Consider the following 25,393-nt stretch of genomic DNA (forward strand, 5'->3'; position numbering starts at 1 on the left):
GGAAAAGTCCAGCTACAAAAAAGTAAAGTTATTTTTGCCCAATTACATGACTTAATTTAAAACAAACAAAACCCTCTTTGGCACCATCCCTGCCTGAGATCAGTGAGTGGAAATCTTCCAAGGATGCATACAGGTGGTGTTTCATTATAGTCCCTTTTACCTGCTTACATCACTGATTTAACTAGATCAGTATAATTTGCAGTAGAAATAACAGCATCTACCTTGTTTTGAGGAGATGGGTTTGGCTAATACAGTTCATAGCTATAGTATAAAAATCACTGCCAGTTGGTGAGAGGCCAGCATTCTGAACCAAAGAAGAGCCCAAGGAAAATTTGTTGATAAAATATGACTGCAATTTAAAAGCTGCTATTCAGATACTTCTACAATTTCTGATATATACTCTGGTATTATCTATGTAACAAAATTCAAACAACAATCATTCAAAGTGACAAAAATGAACTGAATTGAAAAGAGTGTGTGCTGTAATGTTTAGAAAATAAGGTGATGTCTGTTTTCTCTTAAGGGTGACATCTAACTGCATAAGCAAATAGTTGCCCACAAAATGTAAAATTCTAGATTGTAACTATTTTTAAAATGTCATCTTAATAACTATATTTTCTCCCTGGATGGTCCTCTAAGAGTTCTGTTTTCAGATGTGATATGTCCTCCAGCTGGATGCAATTTCTTCTGGATCCCATCCGTAATTCTGTATGCATTTGCCAAAGAAATTCACTCTTGGCTGTCCTGAGGAGTGATGTACCAAATCTTTATCAAATGCTCAAAACCTTTCATACTCAGTGCAAGTAAATCAGCTTGCGGTAGATTAGTTTTTTCAAGCAATATTTAAAAAGTAATGCAGTTAAGTCAAAATCTATAATGGTTCAGTTTCACTTTTGTTAATACAGATTTGACTGTAATTAAAAATACCATTGCTGTAAAATAGAAACTTAGTGAAGCAAGGCTGTGTGTGATGCTGATGAATATATTTGTTAAATTGGGCCACCATATGAGATCTTTTAATGATTGAAGTCCCTTCAGCTCTTGTTTTGCTGTTAGAAATGCTTTTTGTTTTTTCCTTTAGATAAAGAATCATATTATCCACTAATGGATGTAAATTGGTGGGCAGAAAATGCTGTGATCTTGGCTCGCTGCTCTGGAGCTTTGACTGTGTCATCTGTGAAAACATTAAAAAACTTACTGGGGAAATCATGCGAATGGTTTGAAAGTTCCCCTCAGGTCACTTCTACTCATGATGGAGGATTTCTAAGCCTGGAGGTAATAAACATATGCTAAAAATACTAAGAAAACCCCCACTGGAGTATAATAGAACCTCACTTTTTTTTATTTTGCTAATGTGCACAACCCAAAATGTTTATAGGAAAGATGGCCATCTCTCCCACTCTAATAGCTGATGCCAAAATGAAATCTTGTCTTACTATGTTTTCATTGCATTTACAAATTGTTTTATCATATGTACTCTGAAGGATTATCCTAAATCATGAAAGCAAATGGACAAAATAGTTTGAATTTTTTTGCTTTTTCAGTTGCCTTCTTTCTGGCTAATGTTCCGAATTCGCTAACTTGCAATGTATTTTCTGGTCATAAGTATAAATAAACAAGGCCCCACTCTATTGAGACATTTGCTTAGTTTGAGTATAGATTCTTTGATTTATTTAATTTTGTGCTACTTGGAAAAAATGGGTTTTCTTCAAACTATTTTAATTAGAAGGAAAAATAAACTTGTCCACATGCGTGTAATTTTTTTCATTCTATGATATATACAGTAACCAAGAAAATGTGTATCTACAAATTTGTACAGCAAGAATGGCAATCTGTGTGTATGTTAAAATATATATCTATATACAATTGTATGAAAAATCCTGCAAACCTTAGTCATCCTTCCTTGAGTAAAACTCGCATTGGCCTGAAGTCTCATGGATGCTGGGTATGTTTGACTGGAGTGGGGAATACAGTATTTGTCCCTATCCCTTCTTCGGGAGAAGAAATGCTATTAAAAACAAACTATGTAAAATGTGTTTTTTGTAAAGTTCTTTCATTTTTTTAAAATTATGCCAAAAAAAGCCTGCTGCCCTCCATAATAATGTATATTTGCAATTTTATTTCAATCCAAGCAATTAAATCGTTGATTTCCCTGTAACATTTTTATGACATGTTGGTCTTACAACATAAGAATGGCCATACTGGATGAGACCAAAGGTCCATCTAACCCAGTATCCTGTATTCCCATAGTGGCCAATGCCAAGTGCTTCAGAGGGAATGAACAGAACAGGTAATCATCAAGTGATCCATCCCAGTTCCCTTTCCCAGGCTAGACAGATGAAAAACAAAACAAACAAGCCCCAGTTACCTTTATATCACAGTTGTTGCTAATACTTGTTTCAGAACAGCATGATCGCAATGTAAACAAGTTTGTTAATATGTCTATTAAAAGATGCATTATATGGAAATGATGTTAACTAAAAGACCTGAAAAACTTCTTATTACGTGCTTCTTATTCTTCCTTCAGGATGTTAACATTGACCTAATCAGAGAGAAGCTTAGTATGTTGATATATAATTCCAAATTATTGATTAAATATGTGATTTTTCAGTTTGCATACTGTTTAACTCAAGTGTTAGCTAACTTTTCTGATAACAGAACTGATATGGATTTCGTCTTAGTTCCCCACCCTGTATGGCTTCCTGCCTCTGTTAGAAGACACAGAGTCTGACTGGTAGCCCACTGAGAGTTATGGACGTCTTTCTGTTAACTTCAGTGGGCTTTGGATCAGGTCTGTAGTCCAGGATGGAGGGCCAAGAAGCATCCTTGAAGTACAAATTATAGGTTACAAGCTAATGTTTTAATGTGCGGGAGTGGGAGGAGGGGCAGGTCCTTGATCCTGAAGTTGATGTGAAATGTGGATGCTCAGCATTTTCCAATATGAGGCAGCTTGGGAGCAAACTAACAACATATTTCACTGTTTAAGAATTGTCTTTCTGTGTAGTGCGAGATAAAACTGGCTCCAAAGAGATTACGCTTGGAGAGCAGGCCTGGTGAAGAAGATGAAGGAGAAGATGACTCTGACTCAGATGATGTAACTTCTGCCAAGGCCAGATATTTCAGTTACCTAAAGCAAGGCCTGTATTTTGTGACAGAAATGGAGCGATTTGCTCCTCCACGGAAACGTTCACGCACTATTACAAAGAATTACCGCCTTGTGAGTTTAAGATCTACAACCCCAGAGGAGCTTTACCAGAGAAAGGTGAGATTGAGACCCATGCAACATAAGACTAGGACAACAATAAAGACTAACATAAAATAACTGTTTTTCATTGTTTCATTAACCAGCTTTGATACCTTCCTGTTTTAATTTTTTTCTGTTAATACAAGGATCTAGCCACGTATTTCTAAGGGGTGTATGTGAGAGAGAGAGAGAGAGAGAGAGAGATCAACAATACGTGGTGTGTCCACCAGCTGGAAGGCAGATGATTAAAATAGAGAACCTGCATTAGTGTAATTCAAATGACAAGTTATTTAAGGATCATTTGAGCAGAAAGTATAAGATTCATTAGACTGTGGGTGGTGGGCTAAACTACCTCACATTAGACATTTAAAATTAGATTAGAGAAAGCCCTGGTAAATATATTCAGTGAAACAATCCTGTATTGGCCAGAGGACAGACTTGATATGCTATCTTATTTCTTTGATTCTATGGTAATGTCCACTGACATAGATGGTATCACGGTTACAGGGCTAGCTGCACCTCTGTCCCCGCTAGTTTTTCTGAATGCATCCCCCCGCGTGTTTTTATCAAGATTTTCATAATATCTAACCAACTCTCCCTTGCTACAGAGTAAGCCATTATTTCTTGTCCTACCTTGAGTGGATGCAGAGAACAGTTGATCCCTGTCCTCTTTATAACAGCTCTTAATGAATTTGAAAACTATCAGGTCCCCCCTCAGTCTTCTTTTCTCAAGACTAAACATGCCCAATTTTTAAAACTTTTTTCCTTATAGTTCAGGGTTTTAAATATTTTATTGCTTTTGTTGCTCTCTTCTAATCTCTCTCCCTGTTTTCCACATCTTTTCTAAAGTGTAGTGCCCAGAGATGGAAACAGTATGGTAGCTGAGGCCTCATCAGTGCAGAGTAGAGCAGGACAATTATCTCCCATATCTTTTCTATGACAATCCTGTTAATACACCCAAGAATGACGTTAGCCTTTTATAAAACTGCATCATATTGTTGACTCATATTCAATTTATGATTCACTCTAACCCCCAGATCCTTTTCAGCAGTATTAACACCTAGCCATTCCATTTTGTAGTTGTTCATTTGATTTTTGCCTTCCTAAGTGTAGTACTTTGCCCTTAATCTTAATTGAATTTAATCTTATTGATTTCAGACCAGTTTTCCATTTGTCTAGATCATTTTGAATTCTAAGTCTATCCTTCAAAGTGCTTGCAACCCCACCGAGCTTGGTGTCATCTCCAAATTTTGCAAGCATGCTCTCCATTCCATTATCCAAGTCCAAGAAAATATTGAATAGTACGAACCCAAGACTGATGCCTGTGTGACTCCTCCTAGATATACTCTCCCAGTTTAACAGTGAACCATTGATAACTACTCTGAGTTCAGTCTTCCAACCAGGTTATCGTAAATTCATGTAGGCCACATTTTCCTATTTTGCTTATGAGCATGTCATGTAGGACTGTATCAAAAGCCTTGCTAAAATCAAGATGTATAATGTTTATTGCTTCCCCCCACCCCACCATTCACTAGGCCAGTAACCCTGTCAAAAAAGGAAATTAGGTTGGTTTGGCATGGTTTGTTTTTAACAAATCCATACTGGCTATTCCTTCTAATCCTATTATCTTCTAGGTGCTTACAAATTAATTGTTTAATAGTTTGTTTCAGTGTCTTTCCAGGTATTAAAGTTGGGCTGACCAGTGTATAATTCGCTGGCTACTCTTAGTTCTATCTTTTAAATGTAGCTATTATATTTGCTCTTCTCCAGTCCACTGGGACTGCACCTAGCCTTGGTGCGATCTCAAAGATAAGGCTAATGGGTCTGAGATTGCTTCAGCTAGTTCCTTAAGTACCCTAGAACGAATTTCATCAGGTTCTGCCAACTTGAATAGATTTAATTTATCTAAATATTCTTTAACCTGTTCTTTCCTTATTTTGGCTTGCGTTCCTTCCCCTTTCTTGTTATAGTAATTGTGTTGAGTATCTCATCACCATTAATCTTTTTACTGAAGACGGAAGCAAAATAGGCATTAAACCCATCAGCATTATTGATGTCATCAGTTTTTAGGTCTTCTTTCCCACTAAGTAAATAACTTAGTTTCCCTTGTTTTTCTCTTGCTCATAATGTATTTAAGGAACCTCTTTTTATTGCCTTTTATGTCCTTTGTTAGGTGTAACTCATTTTGTGCCTTAGCCTTTCTGATTTTATACCTATGTGCTTATGCTATTCTTTTGTATTCCTCTTACCAATTTGTCTGTGTTTCCCTATTTTTGTAGGATTCCTTTTTGATTTTCAGGTCATTAAAGAGCTCCTGATGGAGTCGTGATGTCCTCTTACTGTCTTTCCTGTCTTCCCTTCTCATTGAGGTAGTTTGCAGTTATTCCTTTAATGTTGTCTCCTTGAGAAAGTGCCAACTCTCCTGAACTCATTTTTCCCTTGTTTTTTCTTCCCATGGGACCTTACCTCTCAGTTTGTTGAGTCGGTTAAAATCTGCTTTTTTGAAGTTCATTGTCCTTATTCAGCTGCTCTTACTCCTTTTTAGAATCTTGACCTCATTTCATGGTTACTTTCTCTCAAATTGCCTTCCACCCACAGGTTCGCTCCAAGGGTGGATTTGCATAATTCTCCCAATCTTAAACCAAGTCCTGAGCTACAGTACCTTGTGTATCAACTGCTTACCAGCAGGCCCAGTTTAATTTTGGCACAGAAGACTGACCAGTAGTGAATATAGTGGCCAGATACTTCTTTAAACCTAAGTATTGTCCTTTTTAAAAAAAGGACCAAAACATATACAGAAAAAGGGTTTTAAAACAACACGTAGTTGACACACGTCTATTGTCTAAGGCTTACTTGATGGTAACTTATTCTGGTTTAACTTCTTCAGACCCTCCAGTTGGGTGTGAATGTCAGACTGTTTTCCCTGAACAACTCCACCTTCTTTGAGAAAGGGTTCCTTTTTAAACCTGCCACAGTCCTTAGCTCTCCAGTATGCACGTGCCTTTTCCTGTTCTGGGATTGTCTCTTAACAGCCCTGGGTATTTGTGGAGAATTTGGTATCTTGAGACATTATTTTTCTTTCCTGCTTGTTTTTCCTTTTGGATCCCTATTTAATTACACTATTATATTCACTCATATATAAACACACACAGTATTCACAAATAATTACAGAGCGAGTCCATTCTGTCAGAGATGTTTATGTTCATGTACTTTGTTTTAGATTGATAATGAAGAATATGGTGAAGCTTTATCTTTGGCTCAAGCATATGGTCTAGATTCTGATCTTGTATATCAAAGACAGTGGAGGAAATCAACTGTTAACATTGCTTCTATTCAAGACTACCTGGTATGTTTTTTAAGTTGAAAGAAATTCCTTAATATCCTTGTAGAAACTGAAATCGTGTTCTAATTTATGTAACAAATGTTGGCACCGATTTGAAGAGTTGACCTTCATAAATTTCACCTAATGCAGAAGGGACTCACCTTGTTAAATTCGCTAGGTGCCAGATCTAAAGCCCATTGAAGCTTCCCCAGAAAGGCTCTTTTTTTGTTCAGTGTGCTTGGGAAGAAAATAATGCATCAAGATGGTGACTTCAGGTTGTCTTAATTATTTGGTTGAAGGTATTGTGGTATTGTTGGCTTATGAGCCTTAGATAATTTAAAGATGAAGTTCTGTTGCTAAATTAGCATTATCTCTACGCCAAATGCTAATTGAAAAAGTGCCCATAGTAATATTGTACTAACAGTTGTTCTCCATATGTTATCTGGAACATGTACTGGAACACCTCATTGTGTAATCTTTCATTTCTAGATCACATAAACAGCACTTGCTGAAGGAGATTATGCTGAAAATGGCTTTTGAAGATGGCCATATAGTACACTGAGTTGGGAGTAATTGTATGCTGTCATCAGACTGTAGAATTTTCAGTCAGCACAGAGCTGCCATACTGACTACAGAGAAGAGTTAGAGTCTGAGATCCAGGATAACTAGGTTCTATTTCTAGTTCTGTGTCCGAGTTGTTGGGTGACCTTTATCAAGTCACTTGACATCTGTACCACAGTTTTCTCTTCTATAAATTGGGAAAAACATCTTTTGTACAGTACTTTGTGATCCTTCAATGGAAGGAGAACAGTATTACTTTATTATGTATTGGTTTCAAGTGCAGTCTATCTTGCTACCAAAAGCAATGGTTAGAGATTTAGGAACTCCGAAATTTAAACAAACAACTTCTGTCCGCTAGTCAGCAAAGATTTATTAGAGTGCTGTAGTGAGGTCTCATTCTACTAATTAATGGTAACCAATATACTGCAGTTCATTACTGATAGATTAGGAAATGCTATAAATAAAACTAGGCTGTAGTTTTCAAAACAAATATTTTTGATGCATTTTCCTTCCTTTTTTTACCGGTTGATTCCCTTGTTTAATTCACGTTGAGTCTCCCAGTCACCAGAGTAAATTGACAAGGTTCTAAATGGAAGAGAGACAGACTGAAAAAATGGAAGACACCGATCTCAGGGCTTTGATGAGCTATAACATATTGCACTATGCTTACTTCTTGCTTTGTCATTTGGTTAGAGTAAAATTAAGAAGCGGTCCTGGGTTCTTCATGAATGCCTGGAAAGAGTTCCTGAGAACGTGGATGCTGCCAAAGAGTTGCTGCAGTATGGTTTAAAAGGCACAGACTTGGAGGCTCTCATAGCTATTGGAAAAGGAGAAGATGGTGGCAGGTTTGTTGGAATAATTTTTTTGTATCCTGTTTTAGTGCTTTGGACTTAGGCAGTGAATTGTCAGTTAACTACAAACTGAAATCTTAAGAGATTTTGCAGGATACATGGTTTTTAAAATATGTTCCCATAAGAATAGCTGTAACCAATACTAAAGGTAGCAGTCAAGTTCCCTCATGAATGAAAATAAAGAAAATTGTGATCTCAGAAGTTGAATGCAATAGAGAGAAAGTGAATATATAGACAATAATATGGAAGTCAGCAAAAAATATTTCCAAAATTCGGCTTCTGCTTGGAACAGATTCCTGTGTTGATGTTCTTAGACTAGTTTGAACCACAGTGTTTACTCCTGGGAGAATTCTGCGCCAAAAAGTTAAAAAATTATATGCACAATGTTTAAGAATTCTGTACATTTTATTTGTCAAAATAACACAATATAATCATGCCAGTTTCAACTATTTTGGTAATTTATTTTAAAATACCTGTCATCAACTATGTCTGTAACAATACAGACAACAAAAAAGATTCAGGAAATGTTTTTTGACAAATAGATTGCTTGCTTTACATATTAATACAGAATACTGAGTAATAATTCATGTAAACTACAATACAGAAATGGATTTCCCACACCCACAGCAGCCTTATGTGTCCCATTTTGTCTGTCCCCTCCATATTCCACACCTCCTCACCAGGCCCACAGGCAGGGCACTGTGAGAAAGGTGGCCTCTGCTCTCTCCCTATCCACAGTTGAGGCTGTCCTGTGGGTGGATGCTATCTGTTCTGGTGCCACAGTGGCCCCCTGGTGGGCAAGAGGCATAACTGCAGCACCTTTCTGGCAGGATGTATTTTCTGTGGTAGTGGCGGGGAATTCTTCATGGCACATGAATTCTGTGCGTGTTCAGTGGCACAGAATTCCCCGAAGTGTTAAGTGCTGAATTAGCCTTTTTAAAATAGCTGCTTTTGCCTTAATTCTTAAGCTGTGTAGGTAAAATTTAAAAAAAATGCATCAGGGAAACAAAACGTGGTCTGGTTCTGTCTTCTGTACAGAAGATTGGAGAAAACACAAATGCAGGTCATTCTGTAATGATTCAGTACAGTGGTGATATGTAATTGCTTCTTGGGTATATATGTAATAACTACCACATATAGCAATATGTGCTGTGGAAATACTGTAGCGTCAGGAACTCTGTTGCTCGTAGAATTGTAAACTTTTAACAGATGAAAACTTGTGTATTTTGTGAAGAAAATGTGAAGAATGCCTTCCCTATTATTGCAGATACTGAGAATAGACCATTTAAGCTCACAGTAGTAAAGTTGTCTTTCAGATTATTAATTCGTTGTCACCAATTTCAGTAAAAATCAATTCAGATACAAAAGATACAGATGGAAAGTTGTGTAAAATCTGTTGACTGAATAACCAGCTCTTCATATCTTTTTATCAACATGGATTTTTGTTTCTTTCTGCCAGATTTATCTTACCAGGAGAGGTAGATGTTGATGAAGTGCCCTATGAAGAATTTTTGTCACCTGATGAAGAAGCAGAAAATAGAAAGGAAAAAGAAGCTAGGAAGCATCAAGAACTGCTTCTATCAGTGAACTTCTCAAAGTAAATGATATGTCAGGGCTAGTTTTCTCTTAAATTCGTGGGTTTATAAATACATAACCCCAAGGCCATAATTATCTTAATACATTGTACTTCTTTGGACAATGGTTAAAATTTCAATCAGCATTCCATTATGAAAGTTTTCAGTTTATTGAATTTCTTGTTATGCTTCCAATATATGTATCTGATAAAACATTTTTTGTCTTGTTGCTTTTGAATAAATCTGTTTGTTTTTTAAATAGAAGTCTATCTATGCTGATGTGCTGTACCAATCTTGAAAATGTAGTGATCTCTTTCTCTCTCTCTTTCAAAACAGACTAACACTGGAACAAAAGGAACTTTCTCGAAGCAGGCTGAAATTATTAAGTTATTTAGATAGACTTGCAACTTATGAGGTGAGGAGATGGGGTTAAGTCCTTAGATCCTGTCTTGTGAATAGCTTATGTTGTTTCGCTGATTTATTTTGTTCTATTTTCAATCTTCTCTATTAGATACCATTGTTTCATCCTGTATTTGTTTGCAGTACTTAAAAAATATACCTAGTTAGAAACATTGAGTGGGTATAATATTATTGAGGTCTTTGATTGTGAAAATGTGAAACATAATGTGTCTCTGGGGAAAAAGCTTGTGAAGAAAATGCGTTACCACGTATCCCCTGCATCAGTGGTACAATGTAATAGTTAATGTAGAGCCATTCAGATATACCACTCTATCATATAAATCTGCTCTGAGCATTTTTCATGAGACACTGTCTGAAATGTCTGAGCCCTGTCTGTACTAGCAATTTACAGCAAAAGCCAAGCCACAGTGACGGAAATACCAATTTACTCTTTCAAATACAGACACACACAGTTAGCGGCTACGTTAGATTCTACTGGAAGCAAAATACTTGAAATTTACAACAAACTTATATAGTAGTAATTTAAGCTTAAAAGTGTTGAGTTGCTACATTCATTTGAGGTTTGAAACTAAACAATGAAATGGATTTCCCCCCCCCAATGTATGAAATTTCACTTAGTTTGACCAAAGCTAGTGGATTATACGGAATTCAAATTGTTCACAAATTTTAAATTCCCAAATTTCACTCTCTCTCTCATAAATTTAAATAGTCATTAATGATTTTGTTTGTTCTACTTAAATGAACACCATCCTCTTGAAATCTCGAGAGTAAAAAGCTTCAGATAGGACAACTGCTCCTATCATCTTGTTGATTTGTGTGTGTGTGGTTTTACAGTCACAATAGCTAACTGTTTTTCAATTTTTTTTCTTTGTTGTTGTGTGGAACACCCACAGAAATGGCAGAGAGGGGTAATGACTATAGTGGGGAAACAGTGCAACTGGTTTTTGTAAGCAAAAAACAAACCAAAAGTGTCCATTCTGAAGTTGATAATGTCTTTTTAAAGTTAAGTATGTGCACATTATATGTCCAGGTATTTCTAGAAATTTTTCTTTATTCCAAAAATATTTAGACTTAAATCTTAATTGCTTAGCCAACTACTAAGACTTCAAAGATGAGTATAAAGAAAAGGAGTACTTGTGGCACCTTAGAGACTAACCAATTTATTTGAGCATGAGCTTTCGTGAGCTACAGCTCACTTATGCATCCGATGAAGTGAGCTGTAGCTCACGAAAGCTCATGCTCAAATAAATTGGTTAGTCTCTAAGGTGCCACAAGTACTCCTTTTCTTTTTGCGAATACAGACTAACACGGCTGTTACTCTGAAACCTGTCATTATACACACACATCATGAAAAAATGGGTGTTTATCACTTCAAAAGGTTTTCTCTCCCCCCACCCCACTCTCCTGCTGGTAGTAGCTTATCTAAAGTGATCACTCTCCTTACAATGTGTATGATAATCAAGGTGGGCCATTTCCAGCTCAAATCCAGGGTTTAACAAGAACGTCTGAGGAACAGTGCGGGGGCAGGTGGGGGGAGAATAGAAGAATAGGTTACCTTGCATAATGACTTAACCACTCCCAGTCTCTATTCAAGCCTAAGTTAATTGTATCCAATTTGCAAATGAATTCCAATTCAGCAGTTTCTCGCTGGAGTCTGGTTTTGAAGTTTTTCTGTTGTAATATCGCAACTTTCATGTCTGTAATTGCGTGACGAGAGAGATTGAAGTGTTCTCCAACTGGTTTATGAATGCTATAATTCTTGACATCTGATTTGTGTCCATTTATTCTTTTACGTAGAGACTGTCTAGTTTGAAGAATGTCCATGGCAGAGGGGCATTGCTGACACATGATGGCATATATCACATTGGTAGATGTGCAGGTGAACGAGCCTCTGATAGTGTGGCTGATGTTATTAGGCCCTGTGATGGTGTCCCCTGAACAGATATTTGGGCACAGTTGGCAATGGGCTTTGTTGCAAGGATAGGTTCCTGGGTTAGTGGTTCTGTTGTGTGGTGTGTGGTTGCTGGTGAGTATTTGCGTCAGGTTGGGGGGGCCCTCTGTAGGCAAGGACTGGCCTGTCTCCCAAGATCTGTGAGAGTGATGGGTCGTCCTTCAGGATTGGTTGTAGATCCTTAATAATGCGTTGGAGGGGTTTTAGTTGGGGGCTGAAGGTGACGGCTAGTGGCGTTCTGTTATTTTCTTTGTTAGGCCTGTCCTGTAATAAACCAGTCGGAGAACACTTCAATCTCTCTGGTCACGCGATTATAGACATGAAAGTTGCGATATTACAACAGAAAAACTTCAAAACTAGACTCCAGCGAGACTGCTGAATTGGAATTCATTTGCAAATTGGATACAATTAACTTAGGCTTGAATAGAGACTGGGAGTGGTTAAGTCATTATGCAAGGTAACCTATTTCCCCTTGTTTTTTCCTATTCCCCCCGCCGCCCCCCCCCCCCCCCCCCCCCGTTCCTCAGACGTTCTTGTTAAACTCTGGATTTGTGCTGGAAATGGCCCACCTTGATTATCATACACATTGTAAGGAGAGTGACCACTTTAGATTAGCTATTACCAGCAGGAGAGTGGGGTCAGGGGGAGAGAAAACCTTTTGAATTGATAAACACCCATTTTTTCATGGTCTGTGTGTATAAAACATCCTCACTGCATTTTCCACTTTATGCATTGGATGAAGTGAGCTGTAGTTCACGAAAGCTTATGCTCAAATTGGTTAGTCTCTAAGGTGCCACAAGTACTCCCTTTCTTTTTGCGAATATAGACTAACATGGCTGCTACTCTGAAACCTGTCAAAGGTGAGTGTTACAGTTAGAATATTTGTATGAACAGCGTGACAGTGGAAATGATAGAAATTTACATTAATCATAAATTGCTTCTACAGATCAGTGGTTCCCAAACTTGTTCTGCCGCTTGTGCAGGGAAAGCCCCTGGTGGGCAAGGCCGGTTTGTTTACCTGCCGCATCCGCAGGTTCAGCTGATCGCGGCTCCCAGTGGCCGCGGTTCGCTGCCCTAGGCCAATGGGAGCTGCTGGAAGTGGCGGCCAGTACGTCCCTCGGCCTGTGCCACTTCCAACGGCTCCCATTCGCCTGGAGCAGCGAACCGTGGCCACTGGGAGCCACAATCGGCCGAACCTGCGGATGCGTCAGGTAAACAAACTTGCCCGGCCCGCCAGGGGCTTTCCCTGCACAAGCAACAACTTTGGGAACCACTGCTGTAGATAATCATTTCTAGAATAACATACTGAGCTATATTAGTTTTTGACTAATGTAAGTGTCTACTCCTTAGTTAATCTAAGATGCAAGAATTTCATGACTTTTATCAACGTACTTAAATAATTTTTTATTAAACCTTTTTTTTTAAAAGGAAATCCTTGGAGGGCCTCATGCAGCTGAGCAGAGATATGATGCTGAATTCTTCAAGAAGTTCCGAAATCAGAATATTGTACTTTCAGCAAGAAGTTATGCTCGGGTATCAGTATTTATTTTTTTCTCAGAAGTTTAAATTGCTGTTTTTGTTAAAACTAATTAAATCCCCATCACCACATACTGAAATTCACCCAATTTATTGTTTTTTTTCCTGTTTGAAGCTATGAGAGATTTTAAAAATAGGAATAATATATCTTGAATGTTGTATTTGATTAGTTTTGACTGACTATAAAACGGGACAAGATTCCTCTGCTCTGTCAAGCTTCCAGATTATGAAAACTTTTCAAATAAATAAATGTTTTAGTCACTCATCCTTTAAAAATGCATGATGAAATCAGAATTGTAGTGTTTGCTGAGCAGTAATTGGTAAGCAGAATTATTCTTAAACTGTTTTTTCATAGTGTAAAACAGAATATTTTATATTTTCCGGTCTAGGAAAGCAATGTGAGAGCCCTAGAGATCTTGTTTACATACCATGGTTCAGACTTGCTTCCACATCGGCTGGCAATTCTCTCTAATTTTCCAGAGACCACCTCACCACATGAGTATTCTTTTTTGCTGCCTGAAGCTTGGTAAGAAAGCACTCTCTCAATATCAGTTACTGGACTGCATTTTCTTTTTAGAACATGTTGAGAGATTTTATTCTAAAAGTGTGGCTGTAAACTTACATACACACAGAGCCACACCCACTCCCCCAGTTTTCAAATTGTTTTTATGTAACTGTCGTATATAATTGTTTTGTTTCGCTGTTGACCAGCATCAAGAGAGCACTCTGGAATTTACTTATTGAATCTCTTTACTTTCTAGTTCATATAGTTTTCACTTTGACTTGTCAAATCACTCAGTGTAAATAGGTAAGAATCAGTGTCTTTCTACCTCTTGCTTGCAGAGATTTTTCAGGACATATGGTAAATCTTTAGGTGTTGAGAGCATTTAAATGTACTTACTCCCTTTTCACATAATAAACCCTATCAGGAGAAGTGTCCACTCTGACTTCCCTTAAGAAGCCCTGTCTAGCACTCTGTATAATTTATCAAATGCTGTGCTTCAGTGGTGCATGTGAGTCTTTCCATAATTTGTTTGTAACATGCATTGAGGTCCTTGGGTGTAAGGCACAATAGAAATGCAAATTATTATTATACATTCTTTAAATTAAGAAATAACTGAAGTGTGGAAATTTTACCTGTTGCTACTGACCTTAAAGAGACTCAGGAAACTTGGCAGACTACCTCAGATGAAGAGAGCATGAGGATGATAGTCTAAAATTCAGATTTCACATACAAAATGGTTTTTAAGTTAGGTTTTAATTCCTTCATCTTCTGTTTTACGAGAGATCTCCCAGATCCAACATCAGAAATCTTTTCCCTAAATGATCTGTTTCCATCTCTGTTGACATCTATAGATGCTGCAGGATGCTGTGACACGTTTTCTGAGTCTGTCATTGATTGTGAAGCTATTACCACAATCTATGAAGATGTGGGGAAATTTACTGATAGGTTCTGTACGACTCCTTGTCTCCCAGGCAAAACTTCAAGACCATTGATTTCCCTATTGTGACAGGGTCCGGACGGATGGCTACAGGAGAGTAATAGAAGGCACATATATTAGCCCCAGGTTAAGTAGGTCCCTTTTCCATGGGTAAGGTAACAGGGAAGGTTCCAGAACAATCAGGAACCTTCTGGAGACAATTAAGACAGGCTGATTAGAACACCTGCAGCCAATCAAGAAGCTGCTAGAATCAATTAAGGTAGGCTAATCAGGGCACTTGGGTTTAAAAAAGGAGCTCACTTCAGTTTGTGGTGCGCATGTAAGGAGCTGGGAGCAAGAGGCGCTAGGAGCTGAGAGTGAGAATACATACTGTTGGAGGACTGAGGAGTACAAGCATGATCAGACACCAGGAGGAAGGTCCTATGGTGAGGATAAAGAAGGGGTTGGGAGGAGGCCATGGGGAAGTAGCCCAGGGAGTTGTAGCTGTCGCACAGCTGTTCCAGGAGGCATTCTAGACAGCTGCATTCCACAGGGCCCTGAGCCGGAACCTGGAGTAGAGGGTGGGCCCGGATTCCCCCCAAACCTCCCAACTTCTGGTCAGACACAGGAGGAATCAACCTAGACTGTGGGTTCACAAAAACGGCCAAACTGAGAGCTACCGTGAATCTCCAAGGCGAGCAAATCCACCAATAAGCGCAAGACCCACCAAGGTAGAGGAGAAACTTTGTCACACTATATAAAAGGTTATGAAAGAGGCTATTCTCTTTTCCCGGATTAAATACAGCCAAGTACTATATCTCAGTTTCTGAAAAAAGAATGGAAAACCTAATTTCTCTGGTATTACAATAACAATGCTTTCTAATCATAAAGAAATAATTTTCAACAGACTCCTTTTGGGTGTCTGAGTAAAACATTTGCTTTAATGAGTACTTACTGTTTTTATTTTCCCTTTTGGAAATTGCCATTATATATACAACATACATAAGGAATAGGTTCTCTAGCATAACTGATCTAAAACCACCAAAGCATTTTGTGCTACACACTGTTTTTACTGGTAACTACTTCAAGATATTTCATACTGTATCTGAATGAAACCGAGAGAAGTCAAATGAGATTTTCTTTGTACCTTTAAGCTTTTGGAACAAAAACAAGAGCAGAAAGCCCTTATGTATTACAGTCAATGCTATTGCACTTGAGCTTCTATGGCTATCATCATAGTGCCCTTCGTTAATATTTTCAGATCTCTCAATCTTTGTATGTTGACTTGAGGCATATTTCTCATTTGGGAAGAAATTTATTGACTTCTGAAAACTGTGAAATGGGATTTTAGTCTGTTTATTGTCCAGTATCTACTGTATTTAAGCAGTTATTAAGAAAAAATATTACTTTAGACAGCAGCATAATACAAATAAAAGAGCTGAAAGATAGCTGTGTAATTGCTTAACTTAGATCCTTAAAGACCATTGTAATCTCAGTACCTGAGTGCCTCCAAAATCTTTAATGTATTATACTCATAACTCATACTCATATTATACTCATATATTATTATTCCTATTTTATGGATAAGGAATTAATGCACAGAGTGACTGTGACAGTCCAAAGTCATATAGGAAGTCTGCTTTGAGTCCCAGGCTACCACCCTAAACGCTGGACCTCATTGTTCCTGTCCTGCAACATATTAACAGATTCTGAATTCTAGTTTTGCTGACAATGTTAAATCATTCCATTTTAAACCAGTTGTTCTCCCACTTGTTTAAAACTTGGAACTTTTGCATTTCCAAAACTTTATAGGATTTAATGGGAAAAATAGTAATATGAATTAAAAAAATAAGTTTTATAATACACAACAAATCTGAGATCAAAAGGACTCCACTTAGCTCTCTGAAATGCATGTGTGTATGTACTGCATGCCTTGGAATACAAAATATACCAGTCTTAATAATTACACTAAGATTACTGTAGGCTTTACTTGCACACATTTAGAGAAATAGCAGTTATAGTATAAAATGGAGGAAAACTTTTGATGTTCAGTACTCATGTTACTGATTATCACCTTCTGAATATTGAAACAATCTTGATGGCTTAATTTTCCTTGGAACTTAGTTTAGGGATTTGAAAACAGATGAAAACACACATTGCAATAAACGTTTACTCAGTTTCATGCTATAAATTCTAGGTTCAAGACTCTTGAATATATTTTATGTATTGGTTATCATTTGATGATTTACATGATGAACCTATGTAAGTCATTTGCAGTTTCTACTTTTTTGTTGTGTTTTGAACCTTTCTGACTTGAATAAGGGTCTCTGAGGAAAACTTCTAAAGTAGGGGTAACAGAATGGAGCTATGCCTGTTCAACCAAGAGAACATACCTTCATGAGATTTTTTGCCCTTGTGTGGGTGACTGAATTTCAATATGATTACAAAGTAATGACACCGTTTTTGTGTGACAAATGATGTAACTAAAAATGAAAAAAGCCACTTGGGTTCCTTCAGATTTATGCCCTTACACTTTGTGGCACACTTTTCAGATGTGGTTTGGAAACTGGTATCTCTCTGAGAAATATTTAGGTGTCTATGACTAAAAGAACAGTGTGCACTAGAAAGTGAATGAAAGAAAGAGCACCATAGAATGCTACTTCTAGAACTCTTGACTACTGTAGAGTTCCATAAACTAGAGGAAATTAATAAAGAGTAATAACTGATATTTGCTGACATAGGTCATCTGAATGTGTAGCTAGCTAAGCTGTAATTTATTGAGCCCTCTCCTGAATTGTAAATAAAGGCAGAGGTACAGCTGGTTGACATTGTAAAGCATGAGACTGCTAACTCACTAAATTATTAAAATATGTACCATAGAGCAGGCTTTCTCAAACTGTTTTATAGTGTGAACCACATCTTATTCTAGAGATTCTTATGGACATTTCTTCATTAGCAAGCAGACCACCTTCTTCCAAATTTAGGTCCCTTAACATCCCTGTAAAAAAAAAAAAAAAAAAATGCAACAATAGATTACATTAAAAAAAATGAGGGAACTATTTAAGGCAGCTTAGCAGCTAGAAACCCAGCACCATGTGAACAGCTAACTCCCCAAAGGCCCCTTTTTGAAAACCTTTTCCTCAAATAAAAGTCTATTACTAAAGATATTCCTGAGCTTTTATCACAATGAAAACAGTTGGTTTAAAAGAATAAATGAATTACAAAAGGGTAAAAATTTCAAAAGCAGCTAATTCCCATTTTCAGGAGTCAGTCATATGGAAAGTCAATGTGACTAGGCTCCTAAATGCCTAAATCTTTCTTGAAAATTGGACTTAGGCTCCTAAGTTTAGGTAAAATTGTCAAAAGTGCCTGATAGTTTGATCTTGTAATTAACAATTGTTTTATAATGCGCACAAAAAAAAAACAGAGTTAAGATTTGTAATTACTGACTTATGGATGCTTTAGAATGCAATCTTAATGTTTCTTCACATAGTTTTAAAATGAACTATTACAGTATATGAGAAGTAAAGTGCGCAAAATGCATATTGCAGTGTCTTTGGTACCACCATGTTAAAAAAATGTGTGATTCTGCATTTTAGAAAAATAAATAATTATCAGTGATCCTAAAGATGTATAGAGATTCTGGGAACACAGAAATAATCTGTTTTTCATCCTGAAAATACAGTAGAATCTTAGGGTTACGAATACCTTGGGAATGGGGGTTGTTCATAACTCTGAACAAAACATTCTGGTTGCTCTTTCAAAAGTTTACAACTGAACATTAATTTAATACAGCTTTGAAACTTTACTGTGCAAAAGAAAAATGCTGCTTTCCCTTTTTTAAAAATAGTTTACATTTAACACAGTACTGTACTGTATTTGCCTTTTTTGGTCTCTGCTGCTGCCAGATTGTGTACTTCCAGTTCCAAATGAGATGTGTGGTTAACTGGTCAGTTCATAACTCTGGTGTTCATAACTGTGAAGTTCTACTGTAAATTTTTCTGAAAGTTATTTCATGGATTTGACTCTTTTTACTGTTACGTTTTATGTAGAGTGGATGAGCTTACGTGCTTTCACAGTAGATCATCCTCACTTTAAAATCATTACTCTGTCATAACTAGAAGACTTTTTTGCTTTAAGTTGTTTCATACCAGTGTTTCAATTATAAAAATAGATTGGAAGTGTAGAGCTCAGAGCTCATAAATCAGAATTGAGTAGACTTCATTATTTAGTAGTTGCAAGGAACATTTTTGAAGTCTTATCTCAGAAAGACAAGTTTTAGAATGTCTAATAGAGCCTTTATTTTTCCAGCACTTCAGGTTAAGCTTTTTCTTATTTCAAAGCATACTTTTCCAGATGGCTTGTTTCCTGCATTGAAGAGGCTTATTAATAAATCAAGCTTTTTTCCCTTTTCCCACTCACAATATTCTTCACAGAAAAAAGGGGAGAACTGCTTCTTGAGTAGAAATTGGCCAAGTACTTACTATATCTGACATTTGCAGAATGTCCCCTTTGGTCAACTAGCAAATGTTAAGACATCACTGAGTTTTGGTGTCTAAATCATTGTTCTTTCCCATCTATTAAGACCGCTATTAGGACCATAAAAAGAGAGAGGAAAAATGAACAGCATGTTTCATTGCTAACCATTAACTCACTGATATTGCTTTGGTAATTGTACTGTGACAACCTGAGGCAGGAGCAAGAGGAATGAAAGGTGGTCACCTTTGAAAAGCCTGTTCTCTTTTAGTTTTGTGTGTACTTGTAGTTGTTTCCACCCTACACTGTTGACTCCCATATTCCAGAAACATTGTTCCATTACCTGATTAGTGAGTTGGTTTCCCAAGCACTTTTGCCTCCCTATGTAAATGATAAAGTACTTAATCTTTGGCCTTAGCAGCAGCTGTGAAGAGTTGTGCAATCATGGGTCGAGATGGTCCTTTTCCTCTACTCATGAAGAGGTGGCCGTGTTAAATCTATGGCCACTCTTCATAGTCCTGGGGTGGATTTGCAAACTCTCTAACTCGACCGGTATATATGGTGATCCTAGCACAGGAAGGTGTGTCCTGGGGAATACTACACATGCACATTTTTCCTCCTTAAAGGCTCCCTTCTGGTGCACTCTCTGTAAACTATGAAGAGGCTGAATGATGCAACATGCTTAATAGACAACTGTCATTGCTCGGACAGCTGCAAAATGGAGATGGGGTGGGAGGTACTTGGTGTAAAACAATCCCATTCTTAATACCTTTTACAAAGACATATTTTATATATATGTATATAAACCATTTCCTGCTGAGAAGCTAAGGCTCCACACAAATAATTTAAAATAGGTCCGTAATAGGTAACTAGTTTTTTGAATTGGAATGCTTCATCTGTAGTACACTAGATCAGATTTGGCCCAGTTCAATAGTAACAAAGTTACCACCTTGTGCCTGTTCCTCAATCTACTTGTATTTGAGATACGGTGATCATCTTTTGAGTTCCTTGCAGACATATACTCCAAGTGGACATGGTACCAAATTACCACCAAAGTAACACCTTTGTTGTTAGTTGCAGCAGAGATCCCAAGGGTGAAATGGGCATGCAGACTGAATTACCTCTCTTTCTGGGGAAATGTGCATTGCCACTGGATAGCTATATCTATTCCTAGGGCAAATTACATGACTGTATTCTTTAAGGGCTGTCAGTCCAGCACATTTCAGGAGCTCTACATTCATGTGTACACAAAAATGAAATGTCAATATGATGATTAAAACATCACAAAATATGCATTCTAAACCCAATAAAATATATTCGATACCGACTTTCCCAACAAAAGTGAGCACTGATGCGCTCGTTCTCTCTGTCTCTTGTGTTGAAATTATTTGGTGCCCAGTGTAACTTTCAGGCAGTGGTTGAATGTATGTAAAAATAACTTACGACCAATTATTCATAGGTAGTTTTTGAAAAACTGGAATTTTATTACTTGTACAGTTCATACTGTAAGATAAACAGATGACCCTATTTATGAGCTGAAACCAAAGGAGTTCCTCTTTCAAAACCCCATTTCCCCCACAGAACCACCATCCTATGCTCCCAACAATAAATTTGTAATGTATCAGACTCTTTTTTTTGTAATATAACCTTGAAAAAATAGGTTTCAGAGTAACAGCCGTGTTAGTCTGTATTCGCAAAAAGAAAAGGAGGACTTGTGGCACAGTAATTGCATGTTAAATTAGAACAAAATATATATTTTTTGTTTTGGTTTAATACATTTTATACAGCCTATTTCAGTTCATGAATTTTTCTCAGTCACTTTTGGCTCCTGGAAGAACTTTAAAGCAAGGACCTTTTTTTCCAGCATAACTTTATTTTTGTAATGAAATATTGCCATATATGGAATAGCTAGTGTATTGTAGTGGCTATGGAAACAAGATTAGAGCAGTACATCCCTCTTTGTTATTCTCAGGAGAAACATAATAAGATTTCATTTTTTCCTATAAAAATGAAAAGCTGATTAGACAACCTAATCAAAATGAAATGAACGAATGTGTGATTCAGTACTACATTGCTTTTAGGTAGCGAATATTGAACAGAAAAGTACTTGGCCTTGTACTTTTTGAAATAGGTTTTGTTCTTTTCATTCATTAAACTGCTGTGAGATGGCATCTGCAACATTCATAAAATTTGAAAGCATCTTTACTGACGCTTACATTGTTATAACAGTAACTGCTGTGGTCTTGTGGTTGGAAGAGGATGGGGGTGTTAAATTATGTTTCTGGACTTGCTATTTACTAGCTGTAACTTTGGACAACTCATTTGAGGCCTGTGGAGATCAGTAGATCAGGCAATTAGTCTGTTTATCCGTCCCTTAGTGTTACCTCATCTGTAAAAAGAGTAATATTTTTCTACCTTACAGAACTGTTTAAGCTTCCTTAATATTTGCAATGTGCTCTCTGGTGCTGTCCAAGTGCAAATAATTTTTTCTGTGATCTTATTTTATATTACCATAGCTCCCAAAAGCTCCAGTTGTGGTGAGGGCATCATTGTGCTGTATACTCTACCTAGTAGACTGTAAACTCTTCAGGTAGGGAATATTTTTTGTTAAATTTAAAACAATGGGGCCTCCTAGATGCTATCATAATACAAATAATAAATAACATATAGCAAGATTCAGTCACTGCTCTGAAACATTTACAATCTAATCGTAGCTGTAACAAACAGAGGGGTAGGAGAGAGGGGACATGGAATATTTTGTTTTTTTGTTTTGTATTATGGCTAGTAGGCCTGTTTAGTTGGTGGTTTGGATAAATTTTGCAAGTCAAACGTCTGTCTCGGAGAAGTAGTGAGGCAGACAGAGAGAAGATAGCTCTTTTCTAATGTCTATTTTAATGGATACAATTAGAGTCCTTAGCTTATTTTAAAACTATTGCCACTGGGATTTAAGAGAGAATCTCAGTGGAAAATAATGCCCTTCCCTGCATTATAAATACATAACCAGAGCTTTTTTTCCTTTACTCTTAATTTCCTTTTTCTTTTTACTGCATTAAACTACCATGTTGCAACATTATAGCTGACACTTTAAACTCACAAAAGTCAGGGAATTCAAATGTATCGTTCTCCCAACAGCCATAACTCAGTTATATTGCACATTATACTGGTAGTAAAAATGTACACTTTAAGATAGTAACTTTTATGTATATTCCTCTGTTTTTGCTCTCAACTTTCCCAAATATTCCTGCTGGGCTGAAACTGTCCCTGCTTGTTTTCAGCTTCAAGATGAATGTTTACTAGATACTTTGAATGAAATCCATTCAGCTGCTTGAGGTGGGGACAGGAATACCTTCTTAATAATTCAAAAAATAAACTTTAAAACTTCATAATTCCAATGTGTCAAGTTATCATTGATAGGTAGGTAAATGGTAGGCTTAAATTTAAAATAATGTTATAGACCGTTACATTTGCTTTTCAGAATGAAACCATTCTACTTAACCTGTTTTTTAGTTATCGCCTGCAGCACTGTAGAGTTTCAAAACTCTCCTTGCCGCACCATGTTTTGTGTGTGTGTGTGTGTGTGTATAAATGGTGCTATTTAAAGCATATAGAGTTTTGCAAAAGTGTCCAAAGAGTGCCAGAGCTAAGGTTCTTTGTCTCTGTTTTGTCTACTGTTTTTAATAATAAAAAAAGGAAGGAAAAGTGAATGTGTTAAAGTCTTCTCTAGAAATAATATATTGACCTGGTAGAACTGCTTGAATGGCCCCATGATGCAGAGAGCTGAGCCAGTAGGAATTTTATTCTCCTGGTCAGGTCACCCAAGCCAGCCAGGTTGAAGGGTAGAAACCAGACAAAAATTAGTCTCCTGGTCCTCCAACCCTTTGGGGATTGGGCATGATGGTGACAACCTAATTCCATAAAACACTTTTGTTATGGAAACAGAAGAACAAATAAGACACTAAATACTGATCCTTACCCTCAAATGGACAGCATGATGGATATCGGCCAAACTCTTCTGACAGGATGCTGTTACCCTGAACATCTCACTGCTGCAGGCTCGTTCCAAACTTCAGGTTAGTTTTTGAAATGTGAGGACTGTTACAGATTGGGAAGTCAGCCCAAGAAATGGAAAATTACAATGTAGACATCCTTCGTATGAGTGAGTGCAGGTGGCCAGGTGCAAATAAAATCAAAATGAAAAACAGAAATAAATCTGATTCGCTCTGGGGCGCCAGATGGAAGAATAGAAGAAGTTGCATTGATCTTGAAATCTACCACATAAAGAACCATTTTAGACTTGGAACTGGTTAATGGCAGCAATATACAAGCAAGATTTCAAACACACTATATACACGTGATGGTTATTCTGTGCTGTGCCCCAAAGAACGTATATGATGAGGAAGATAAAGACACTTTCAGTAACATTCTTCAGGATCTCATCAGCAAAGGCCCACAACATGATTTTTATAGTAGAATTATACGAATTCTGTAGTTGGGATAGTCATGGCATGATGGACATAATGGATCACCTAACAACACTGGTAAGCATATTCTTGAATTATGTCACTTGAAACATTTTGTTGTTGGAGAAACACACTTTTCTCATAAAGAGATAAAAAAAAAAAACATTGATTTTTAGAAATGCAGTCAGGTGATATCGAATAGATGATTTTGGTGTACAAAGGTAGTTTTAGTAGTCACTTCAACACATTTGCATATACAGAAGCACATATTTATGAAGTGATTATCAATGTATTGCTATCATGAAATAAAATTGGGGAAATTGCCTCTAAAGATGAATATCTTTAAACCCGAGGACGAACAAATAAGGAATGATTTCTAATTTTACTTTCAAAAAAGCTGTCAAATGTGGCTGAAGTAGTCTTTGATGTAGAAAAAGCATGGAAGCCATTCGAAAACCTTATATTAAGATGGCAAAGACTGTCCTTGGATTTAACAAAGCTAGGAAAGAAGAATGGATTTTTAAGGCCAGGTGGGACACTGTTGCAGAAAGAAAGAAACAGGTTAAATCTACGTAATGTCTTAGGGCCAAAAGAGTGTAAATAACAAAAGAAGGAATATAGGGATAAAGATAAACCAATAAAAATATCAGCCAGGGAGGATAAAAGAGCATTTATTGATAGGCATTGGTAATAGGAATGGCAGCAATGAAAGATTTTTTCAAACCACTAAATGACTTGTTTCAGATTTTAGCCATAGCAGAGAAGATCCAGTAAAAGATAGACAAGGGAAAATCCTTTACTACCTTGGAGGAACAAAACGAAAGATGGATAGAGCATTTCCATAATATCCTTAACAGGCCTCCACCAGAGATAGCATTCAGCTTTGGTAATGTAGAGAAGATGGCAGAGCTTGATGTTTGCTGTCAGGAAATTATCCTGGATGAACTGAAAGCAGACATTCATGGATTGAGAACAGTAAATCACCAGGTGAAGATAAAATCATAACAGAACTGCTTAAGGCAAGTATAGAGGACAACCTGAAAATCCTATTATCCCTGATATACGAGAAGGGACATGCCCCTAGAGGAATGGAAAAGGGATTATAATCAGCTCCTCAAAAAGGTAGATTTGAGTGATTTTGAAACAACTAGTTTGGTATTGTGCTGCTTTCAGTCCCAGGGAAAGTCTTCTGTGTAAGCACCCTAAATAGACATAGAGATGCCATAGGTAGCACACTACAACAAGCTGATTTTCATCCAAATCAATATTGTGTGGATCAGGTGTTCCACCTTCCATAATATTGTGAAGAAAAACAATGAATGGCAAGTGCCAATAGTCCTGAATGTTGTAGTTTTTCGAAAGACATTAGTGTAGATGGAGAATCTTTTTAGCAGATGATACAAATCTATGGTATCCCCAACAAAATAATTCAATAAACAGTCAATAAACCAGGAGCTAATGGACTGGTTAATGTTACCAGTCAATGGTAACTGGCATTGGTGTCAGGCAGAATTGTATCTTGTCTCCTATATTGTTTGGAGTCACTATTGACTTTATGTGACAGAGTATCAGTAAGG

The 25,393-nt window shown here is 37.1% G+C and overlaps 1 protein-coding gene across 4 annotated transcripts in view; it reads left to right on the forward strand.

Moving 5' to 3' along the window:
• The window catches only part of NBAS (NBAS subunit of NRZ tethering complex), a 406,503-nt gene that overhangs the window by 77,999 nt on the left and 303,111 nt on the right, over positions 1-25,393 (forward strand). For all 4 annotated transcript variants that reach the window (XR_012157919.2, XM_073335981.2, XM_073335983.2 and 1 more), the window contains exons 14-21: positions 1,082-1,275; positions 3,005-3,262; positions 6,465-6,590; positions 7,821-7,972; positions 9,438-9,575; positions 9,889-9,967; positions 13,352-13,456; positions 13,849-13,985. Coding sequence is in view for 3 of the 4 variants with exons in the window: in XM_073335981.2 (XP_073192082.2) it covers positions 1,082-1,275; positions 3,005-3,262; positions 6,465-6,590; positions 7,821-7,972; positions 9,438-9,575; positions 9,889-9,967; positions 13,352-13,456; positions 13,849-13,985 (1,189 nt within the window). In the remaining variant the exon portion in view is untranslated. The remainder of the gene's footprint in view (positions 1-1,081; positions 1,276-3,004; positions 3,263-6,464; positions 6,591-7,820; positions 7,973-9,437; positions 9,576-9,888; positions 9,968-13,351; positions 13,457-13,848; positions 13,986-25,393) is intronic.

The sequence above is a fragment of the Lepidochelys kempii genome, chromosome 3 (assembly GCF_965140285.1).
Source record: "Lepidochelys kempii isolate rLepKem1 chromosome 3, rLepKem1.hap1, whole genome shotgun sequence".
NCBI lineage: Eukaryota > Metazoa > Chordata > Testudines > Cheloniidae > Lepidochelys > Lepidochelys kempii.